The 10752-nt window shown below is 39.1% G+C and overlaps 1 protein-coding gene across 1 annotated transcript; it reads left to right on the forward strand.

Moving 5' to 3' along the window:
• The first annotated feature begins 1511 nt into the window (after positions 1-1511).
• On the forward strand, positions 1512-9519 carry TAF13 (TATA-box binding protein associated factor 13). Its single transcript, XM_005891326.3, has 4 exons — positions 1512-1593; positions 2390-2468; positions 7081-7178; positions 8263-9519. The coding sequence occupies exons 1-4, from the start codon at positions 1567-1569 to the stop codon at positions 8431-8433; spliced, it is 375 nt and encodes a 124-aa protein (XP_005891388.1). The 5' UTR covers positions 1512-1566; the 3' UTR covers positions 8434-9519.
• Positions 9520-10752: the final 1233 nt, after the last annotated feature.

A 10752-nucleotide genomic window follows, 5' to 3' on the forward strand; every position in this document is an offset into this window, starting at 1 on the left:
ATTCTGAAAGAGATGGGAATACCAGACCACCTGACCTGCCTCTTGAGAAATTTGTATGCAGGTCAGGAAGCAACAGTTAGAACTGGACATGGAACAACAGACTGGTTCCGAATAAGAAAAGGAGTACGTTAAGGCTGTATATCATCACTCTGCTTATTTAAGTTATCATGAGAAACATCATGAGTACATCATGAGAAACGCTGGACTGGAAGAAACACAAGCTGGAATCAAGATTGCTGGGAGAAAATCAATAACCTCAGATATGCAGATGACACCACCCTTATGGCAGAAAGTGAAGAACTAAAGAGCCTCTTGAGGAAAGTGAAAGAGGAGAATGAAAAAGTTGGCTTAAAGTTCAACATTCAGAAAACAAAGATCATGGCATCCGGTTCCATCATTTCATGGGAAATAGATGGGGAAACAGTGGCTGACTTTATTTTTCTGGCCTCCAAAATCACTGCAGATGGTGATTGCAGCCATGAAATTAAAAGATGCTTACTTCTTGGAAGGAAAGTTATGACCAACCTAGACAGCATATTAAAAAGCAGAGACATTACTTTGCCAACAAAGGCCAGTCTAGTCAAAGCTATGGTTTTTTCAGTAGTCGTGTATGGATGTGAGAGTTGGACTGTCAAGAAAGCTGAGCGCCGAAGAATTGATGCTTTTGAACTGTGGTGTTGGAGAAGACTCTTGAGAGTCCGTTGCACTGCAAGGAGATCCAACCAGTCCATCCTTAGGGAGATCAGTCCTGGGTGTTCATTGGAAGGACTGATGTTGAAGGTGAAACTCCAATACTTTGGCCCCCTGATGCGAAGGGCTGACTCATTTGAAAAGACCCTGATGCCTGGAAAAATTGAGGGCAGAAGAGTGGTACGACAGAGGATGAGATGGTTGGATGGCATCACTGACTCAATGGACATGAGTTTGGGTAAACTCCGGGAGCTGGTGATGGACAGGGAGGCCTGGCGTGCTCTGGTTCATGGGGTGGCAAAGAGTCGGACACGACTGAGCGACTGAACTGAATTCTACTGGAGCCAGCCAGGCTCCTTTGTCCTTGGGATTTCCCAGGCAAGAATACTGGAGTGGTTTGCCATTTCTTTCTCCAAGGGATCTTTCCTACACAGAGATCGGACCCAGGTCTTCCACTGAAAACAGATTCTTTACCAGTGAGTCACCAGAGAAGTCCTGGCAATAAATCACAGTGGAACTCTAAGTTGTTCAAATTGTTTAAATTCACCCATGGCTAGCCACTCAATGATCCAAAGCTTCGCAGTACCGAATCAGGAAGCAGTGATCTGATACGCAGAAGCAAGTTCAAGGTGACAACGAGATACTCTCCATCTAGCTCATCCCTTTTCTATGCTAATATTTAATTCCTACTTTCAGAGACTTTATCCTTTGCTGTTCAGGTTTCACCGCTGGGCGGGACGTGCTTGATCCTCTTCCGCAGGTCGGGCTCAGCTAGGCCCCGCCCCGGCCCCGCCCATCACCGGAAATGAGGCAGCGGAAGTAGTAAAAAGCTCTCCAAGGGAGGCGGGCGCGCCGAGGAGGTGGCTGGCTGGTGGGATGGCAGATGAAGAAGAGGATCCCACCGTGAGTGACTGCCTCTGTTCCAACCCGCTTTTTAATTTACTATCTCGAGCACAGTAGCGGAAGCACAGTGGAGAATTGGGCTTCTTTACCTCGGTGATTCTGCTGAGAGAATCGGGGACTTCTCCCCGGGCTAGCCTTTTTCTTCTGATTCATCCTTTTTGTAAGCGGGGCAGGAGGAGTAGGTGGCTCCCCGCCTTTTACTTTTGGTTCATATTTGCCAGATACCCTTTGAATCACTTAGAGAATCATCAGAGGGCAAAGCTAGCATTTGTTAGGGCTCATTATGCAACAACAATTCAAGTGCTAAGAAAACTGTACACTTACTGTAAAATAGTGGAAAAATAATGGACTCAAGTCACTGAGCAAGTAATTGAGCCTCAGGTTTCATGACATAAAATAGGCTTAAGGTTTACTTGAGGAATGTTCTTAGCACTGTGTAAGAAATGCTTAACAAATACTAGTTTTGCTTGCTTTCATTCAATATCAACTCTTTTAATAGTAAAACTATCTAGAAATAGACCAACTTTCTTTAAAAAAAAAAAAAAGAATGTATGGTCGTTGGAACTCCCCCAGGAGAGGCAGTACGATTGTTAGGGGCATTGTAGAAGCCACTCCTGCGTGAGTCTGAAGTTGGGCGAGATAGTTTTAATGCCCCCAAAATGCTAAAGTTTCATTGTTTTTTGCTGCTTGTTTTAGGCTTTCTGGCATGATATTGGTGTTGAAGATGTAAAAAAAAATGTTAATTATTAAAATGTCAGAAGCAGTATTTGACATATCTATACATTTTAACTTTCAGTTTGAGGAAGAAAATGAAGAAATTGGAGGAGGTGCAGAAGGTGGACAGGGTAAAAGAAAGAGACTTTTTTCTAAAGAATGTAAGTAGTACTTGACAGTGATTTTTTAAGAGTTTCTTTTCAGGGACAGTATTCTCAGACTTGCGTATAAATTCTGTTTAACCTGTGATTCATAGATAGTAATGATCCTAACCCCAATTTATATGTTTATATATGTGGGTGTATATATGGGCTCACACAGACATACGTTTTTAAATTTTTTAAGTAAATATGTGTGATCAGTGTTTCAATTCAGGTCCTAAGTAAGAACGTACCTCCGTTACTTTACCTGTCCCTTATCTTTCATCAGTTGGAGCAGGGACTCCTTTGACTGTAAGCAGAAGGTTCTGTTGGATCCTGAACAGGTCTGAGGGTAGGAATTAAGTTGGGGCTTTGAACTAAGGCAGTGGACAAGGCAGGAAGATGGTGAACAATGTGAGGCAGTCCAGTGGCATGGAGATCATAAGATTCGAAATCTTCACCTTTTGGGTCTATTCTCCTCCCTCAGTAGACAGGTTTAACCTTTTATGGCAGTGGCAAGAAGAGCTGCTTCTACTACTGATGATTCAGGCCAGCACCTGAAAGGCACCATGAGAACATGCTCTCCATCTTCCAATCCTGGTCCTTTATACATAGTTATGGCTGAGTGTGGATCAGGCAACACATGGAACACTTGGTTTACTTATGCCAGTTCCGACATAAGCAGTTCCTAAATGCTCTTGAAACTACAGAGTCAAGTAGTTTGGTTTTTTTAAGCCATTCAAATCCTTTCCTATATCTCAATTTCTTACCTAAAGTTGACCACTCATTATTCCATTTCTGATGTTATTTACTCCATTCGTATATGGTTTTACTTACGGAGACTTCCCTGTAGCTCAAACGGTGAAGAATCTGCCTGCGAGGCAAGAGACCAGGGTTTGATCCCTGGATTGGGAAGTTCCTCTGGAGGAGAGAATGGCACTCCACTCCAGTATTCTTCCCTGGAGAATTCCATGGACAGAGAAACCTGGGGGGCTACAGTCCTTGGGGTTGCAAAGAGTCGACATGACTGAGTGACTAACACAGTTCTTAGGTAGGCATAAGAAGGTTACTACACCAGAGCATCGCAGAGTGATGCTTGGATACTTCTTACCAGAGCCTTTGTTCCACTTGGATTTCTTTATTTTTGTGATGACAAGAATTCGGAATCTTCACAGCTGTTTCTTTGTCTTACCTGAATTTTCATGTATCTTACTTGACCAAGATCTGTTCTCCTAGACATTCTTTGTTTTAAGAAATTTTTTTTGCTAATATAACACAAAATTTCAAAGCATTCACTTCTCTATTTGTTTATGTCTTTACAGACTCTTTAACCAAATATAGTTTACATACTTCCTATCTAATAGGTTTTTCCTTTTCCAGTGAAGTATATTTCCCTACTGATGAATTCTCCCCATCACAATGTTAATGACAGAGTATTTTCTTCACAATATTTAAGAGAAAATATTAAATTTATAGTGGAGAATCCAGTCCTGGCAGACATTACTTTAGTCAGGTGATCAAAGTTAGTATCACCAGTAATATATGTTGACATTAGGTACCCCTGATATGGTGCATTAAGAGGTCCATCATCACTGTGATTCCCTTTCTAGTAATGCATAAGCACAACCTAATCATGAGGAAACATCAGACAAACCGAAGCTGAAGGACACGCTACGAGATAACTGACCAGTATTCTTCAGAAGTGTCAAGGTTGTAAAAGACAAGGAAAGTTTGAGGAACTGTTACAGAACAGAGGAAACTAAGGAGACACAACAACTAAATAGTGTGGGATCCTGGAACAGAAAAAGTACACTAGTGGAAAAACTGGTACAGTCTGAGTAAGTTCTGTACTTGTACCAGTGTTAATTTCTTAGTTTTGATACATGTCTTTGGTTGTGTAAGATATTAACATAAGGGGAAACTGGATATAGGGATTCTGGAACTCCATGCTATTTTTGCAGCCCTTCTTTAAGTCTGAAATTATCTTAAAAACAAAAAAAATTTTTTTTTCCAGAACCCAAAAAAGAGAGAAGGGAGAAAATATTGCCTCTTGTGTTTGTTTTCTCCCTCCTGTATCTGAACCTAAAGATTCTTGCCAGGATAAACCCTCCAGGGCACTTCTCTATCCCAGACTGGCTTCTAGGTCATCCCTTTCTTTTCTTCCACGGGCCTGGTCTGCTTTCTTCTTAGTTCTGCCTGCTTTTGCTTCTCCTAAGTAGGAATTACTCTTTTCTTTTTTAGGACTTATTCTTAATGTACTCCTTCCTACTTTTAGAAGTGTTCTAGGAGTCCCTTCCCTTTTTTTTTCTTTCTTTTGTTGTTTACATATTTGGCTGTGCTGGCTCTTTGTTGCTGGACGCTGGATCTTTAGGTGCAGCATGTGGGATATAGTTCCCTGACCAGGGATGGAATCTGGGCCCCCTGCATTGGGAGCGTGGAGTGTCTTAGTCACTGGACCACCAGGGCCTTTTTTAAAGGGCCTTTTTTAAAGGCCTAATTCCCGCCCCCCGCCCCCCCGCCTTTTTTAAACGTAAAACTTACATACAGTGAATTATACTAATCTTTACTGAACGGCTTGATGAATTTTGTATATACTTACAACCAGCAGTCAGATCAAAATAGAAAACATTTCTAACATGACAGAATTTCTTAGTATTTATATACCCCTTTTGGGCTTCCCTGATGGCTCAGATGATAAAGAATCTGCCTGCAGTGGGGGAGACCTGGGTTCAATCCCTGGGTCGGGAAGGTCCCTTGGGGGAGGGCATGGCAACCCCCTCCAGTATTCTTGCCCGGAGAATTCCCATGGATGGAGGAGCCTGGCAGGCTACAATTCATGGGGTTGCAAAGAGTTGGACATGACTGAGCGACTAAGCACACACACATACACATATATACCATACCCCTTTGAGAGTCTGATCCAAATTGATTTTTCTTCCAGAAAAAGTGCACACACAAGTAATGTATAAAATTTTTCTATATAATTTCAGTAGGGTTCCAGGACTTCTCAAAGCTTGTCTGTGGACTGATTGGGAATTTATAGACTATAGGATAAGAAGCCATATGGATCCCATCTGCCCTAAATTACGAAGAAATGTAAGTGTTGTGGGTAGGAGTATAGATTCTGGAGCCAGATTCTCTGAGTTTAAATTCAAGTTGAGTCTCACTAGCTGTGTGACCTTGGGTAAATTACTTAACTTTGTGCCTCAATTTTCTATCTGTATATAATGGGGATAATAGTGGTTTCTATTTCACAGAATTGTCATGAGGATTAAATGAGCTTACAACAATGGCTGGCACATAGTAAGGGATATATAAATGGTTGGGCCAAAGACTTGAATTACTGTGATATTGAATGGTTTGCTTTGGAAACAAACCAAGATCATTCTATTGTTTTTGAGGTTGCACCCAAGTACTGCATTTTGGACTCTTTTGTTGATTATGAGGCCTTCTTGATTTCTTCTATGGCATTCTTGCCCACAGTAGTAGATATAATGGTCATCTGAATTAAATTCGCCCTCTCCCGTCCATTTTAGTTCACTGGTTCCTAAGATGTTGGTGTTTACTCTTTGCCATCTCCTGCTTGACCACATCCAGTTTACCTTGATTCATGGACCTAGCATTCCACGTTCCTATGCAATACTGTTCTTTACAACATTGGATTTTACTTTCATCACCAGACACATCCACAACTGAGTGTTGTTTCCACTTTGGCCCAGCTGCTTCATTCTTTCTGAAGCTATTAGTAGTTGTCCTCCCTAGTAGTGTATTGGATACCTTCCGACCTGGGGGACTCATCTTTTGGTGTGATATCTTTTTTGCCTCTTTATACAATTCATAGGGTTCTCAGTGGCAGGTATACTGTGGTAGTTTGCTTTTCTTTCCTCCACTGGATCACGTTTTGTCAGAACTCTCCACTATGACCCATCCGTCTTGCATGGCTCTGTGTGCATGACTCAGCTTCATTGAGGTACGAAAGCCCTTTCACCAAGAGAAGACAGTGATCCATGAAGGGTTTTACCTATTAGCAGTTACTTTTATTACTTTGTATTATACTTTTCTTCTCTTTTGCATTTTCTATGAAGCCTAAAAGGGCTTCACTGGCGTTGCTTTGATCCAGGGAATAAAATGTCAAGATTCTGTATTATAAGCTTTTGCTTTCTCCTTTTGATTAACCAGTTCTTCCTGTAAGAAGGTAATTGGAGCTTTCTCTTATGTCCTCTTCCTTATAGTTGTATCATAAAGGATTTTGCCTTCTTTTTTCCAGCCCTCCTCCCCCCAAAAACATAACTTAAACCATTGCTACTCATGCTTTTCCTGCCAAGAAGTTTCCTACTTAAAGGTATTCTGGGGTTGTTGGTGAGTAGATAATAGAGGTTAGGGAAGAATATTGATATCAGGGTTCGGTAGCTAGGCGAGAAGGGTAGTTTCTACCTAGGGAAGGCTAGGTAAGAAAAGTTGCTTATGAGCTAGTGATTAATACCTTTCACACCAAAATTCATACTTGGAGACAACAAATATAATGTAAATATACTTTTATACCAATATCTTCTATACCTTGGTTCAATTCTAATATGAAAAAAGTGTAAGTCAAGTTCTTTTAAGTAAACAAAAATGATTGTTCTTTTTATAGTACGGTGTATGATGTATGGGTTTGGAGATGACCAGAATCCTTATACTGAATCAGTAGATATTCTTGAAGACCTTGTCATAGAGTTCATCACTGAAATGGTAAGACTTTTTTTTTTAACTGGCCTCAGTTAACTGAGGAGTGGATTTGAAATTCTAACTTTTAGAATAGAACTGTGACATTCTTTTGAAAAACTATTCATTTGAGTCCCTGTTTTGTGGAAGTGTCTGGTTACCGTTTATCATTAAGGATGGAGGGAGATATATATGCATGTATATGGGTATATGGAGTTTGGCTGTGTTCAGTTCCTGTGAATTTTTACCCTTTGTTTTGGATTATTTCCTTCATAAAGAATAATAGAAGTAAAATTACTGGGTCAGAGAGTATGCATTTTTAAAAATCTTTTTCTGCTTATAAAAGTAATATTAAATTTAGAAAGTATTAAAGAGTGCCCAGAAGAAAATAAAAAGCTATAACCCTTCTACCAAGGGATAACTGATGCTGAGATTTTTGTGAATATTCTTTTGTCTTTTTACACATATTTTAAAACTTTACAAAATTGAAATCATGTAGTACATACAGTCATAGAGCCTGCTTTCTCACTTGGGTAAGTCTACCACGTTTCTGTGTGTCACTGCATAATACTTTTAATATTTTTGATGGCTTCACAATATTAATTGGCTAGATGTACTCAAATTTGTTAAGTGCCTTATTAAATATTTAGTTTCTTTTTTTTCAGTCATTAGAAATAATGCTGCAAGGAGTTTTTGGTTTTACACAGTATGACTATGTAATGGTAGGGGATGAGATTTGTCTAAAGGAAAGCCATCAATATTTATTAGCTACCAAGATGGACACAAAGTTTAAATGAAGTGGGTGGTTACAGAGAAATTACAAAATCATTTTATACAAATGAAGATCAACTATGTATATCAAAATACAAAAAGAAACATCAATGGATTTGATAGTTTTAATGTCTTTAGTGTAAAAAATGTCTATATAGCACTGAAACATTGCTAATAATGGTAGAAAGTGGACAAAGAACATTAATAGAAAGACAATTCACAAATGAATAGCTGTAATAATTAGAAGAGAAGGCTTCAAACTCATTAGCATTGTAATTAAAAAAATAAAACGTTAGATTTTTGAAAAATTAATTGAATTTAATATGTTTCTTTGTAATAGACTCATAAGGCAATGTCAATTGGAAGACAAGGTCGGGTACAAGTTGAAGATATCGTCTTCTTGATTCGAAAGGACCCAAGAAAGTTTGCTAGGGTTAAAGATCTGCTTACTATGAATGAAGAATTGAAACGCGCTAGAAAAGCATTTGATGAAGCAAACTATGGATCTTGACACCTTTTGTACTTTCTGAAGCTTCATTATCTTCTGGAGAAACCATACTTAATAACTGTATTTTCCACAGTAAGGCCCTGATACCTAACCATGTGAATGAAAAATGGAGAACCACAAAGTTTTCAGGCTTTATTTTCATGTTTTCAATTTTAGAGTGATATATGAGCCTTTAATTACCTGCCATTATATTACCCTACTTGAATTACATATTAGATTTTAATGACCACATGTAAGTCAAAGTACCTTTGGTTTGCAAACCATTTAGTTTCTTCTGACTCTTGACCCTCTCAATGATGAATTAATATTTATGTATATTTGTGCCATTGTAGGTTGTACTGTAGCTGTTTAATATGTGAAATCTAAATGGCACCTTTGGCTTTGATAGCTAAGATGTGTTTCATATATTTCTAAAGCTTTTAGACCAAAGTAGTGTAAGTTATTAAAAGATGGTGAACTGGTTTGTGTTTCTTTTAAGGAGAAAACAATATTAGAAAATACAGCGTTTTGTAGGAGTGTTTATTTGTCTTAAGATGATTTGTTTTAGTACTCTTCTTTAGATAAGAGTAATTTTTTTATTTTTTGAGAAACTAAGCATTTCCTATGAATGGTTCTGTGTTGGAAGACATACTGGATTAAAAATCTTTGGGGTGTATACTATACTGTTTGTCAGATTTTAAAAGAACTCATTTTCCCAGGTCAGATTAAAACTTCTGAAAGTGCTTTCAGTAGCAGGAATGGCATTGCTGAAAAGTTGATGGCAGGTAAGCATTTGGGGTAGTGTTTTATTAACATATTTGTTAGTATTTATTTATTCTGAAAATGCATACTTGACTAAAACCATGTGTGGCTATGGAAACCACTTCTGTAGTTCACAAGTTTTGTGTGTATTTAGCTCATTGTATTATTCTTGCACTTAGCTGAAAGTAAGGATTAAAATTGCATTTAAAGGGATCACTGGATATTACTCTTTGTGAAACTGAATGTTTTGTGTGCTGCTTATAAGCATTATCTATGAATCAGTACTTAGGAAGATTTCACTTTCTTAACCTATCAATATAGAGAATAAAGTATGAAAAATTAAAAGGATTACTGCTTGAGTTTGACTATATGATTTATCAGCTTTTCTCTCCCTTATAATTCACTAAAAACTTTTTTTCTGTATTCTTGTAATGCTCCTGAATTGATTGTGAGATTCAAGATACGTGGGCTGATATTTTTATTTGAAAAAGCAAAAACCAGTTAAAAACCTACTTTAAACTGAAATCAAGATTGAGCGTGGAATAATAAAAGATCAGTATATTACTATTTTTGCTAGTCAGAGTCTGCTTGACCCGGAAGAAGGACCTTGTGGTAACCTGCCATAGGGGAGTTATACTGGGTGCCTGTATTAGTCAACTTGGGCTCCCATAACAAAAATGTCAGACTGAGTAGCTGGCTTAAACAATGGAAATTTATGTTTTCACAGTTCTGCAGACTGGAAGTCTTGAGATCAGGGTGCCAACAGGTCAGGTACTGGTAAGGAGTCTTCCTGGACTGCAGATAGCTGCCTTCTCCCTGTGCTCACATGGCTGAGAGACACCTCTGTTGTTTCTCCCTGTTATAAGGCCAGCAGTTCTGTGGGATAAAGGTTCTATCCTTCTGACCTCACTTAACCTTAATCACCACATTAAAAGTCCTTTCTTCAGGATAGTCATTTGGGGATTCAGTTCAGTTAAGTTGCTCAGTTGTGTCTGACTCTTTGCCACTCCATGAACCACAGCATGCCAGGCCTTTCTTTCCATCACTAACTCCCAGAGTTTACCCAAACTCATGTCTATCGAGTCAGTGATGCCATCCAACCATCTCATCTTCTGTTGTCTCCTTCTCCTGCCCTCAATCTTTCCCAGCATCAGGGTCTTTTCAAATGAGTCAGCCCTTCACATCAGGTGGCCAAAGTATTGGAGTTTCAGCTTCAACATCAGTCCTTCCAATGAAGACTCAGCACTGATCTCCTTTAGGATGGACTGGTTGGATCTCCTTGCAGTCCAAGAGACTCTCAAGAGTCTTCTCCAACACCACAGTTCAAAAGCATCAATTATTTGGCGCTCAGCTTGCTTTATAGTCCAACTCTCATATCCATACATGACTACTGGAAAAACCATAGCCTTGACTAGACGGACCTTAGTGGACAAAGTAATGTCTGACTCTTTGCTACCTCATGAACCACAGCATGCCAGGCCTTTTTAATATGCTGTTTAGGTTGGTCATAACTTTCCTTCCAAGGAATAAGCGTCCTTTAATTTCATGGCTGCAGTCACCATCTGTAGTGATTTTGGAACC

Source organism: Bos mutus, chromosome 3, assembly GCF_027580195.1.
Source record: "Bos mutus isolate GX-2022 chromosome 3, NWIPB_WYAK_1.1, whole genome shotgun sequence".
Taxonomy (NCBI): domain Eukaryota; kingdom Metazoa; phylum Chordata; class Mammalia; order Artiodactyla; family Bovidae; genus Bos; species Bos mutus.

Excerpts from the sequence above, each read along its gene's own strand:
- TAF13 (XM_005891326.3), top strand. The coding sequence starts at position 1,567 with ATGGCAGATGAAGAAGAGGATCCCACC. Across the intron at positions 2,469-7,080 it reads GAGACTTTTTTCTAAAGAAT|TACGGTGTATGATGTATGGG; the intron begins GTAAGTAGTACT and ends TTCTTTTTATAG. Across the intron at positions 7,179-8,262 it reads TAGAGTTCATCACTGAAATG|ACTCATAAGGCAATGTCAAT; the intron begins GTAAGACTTTTT and ends TCTTTGTAATAG.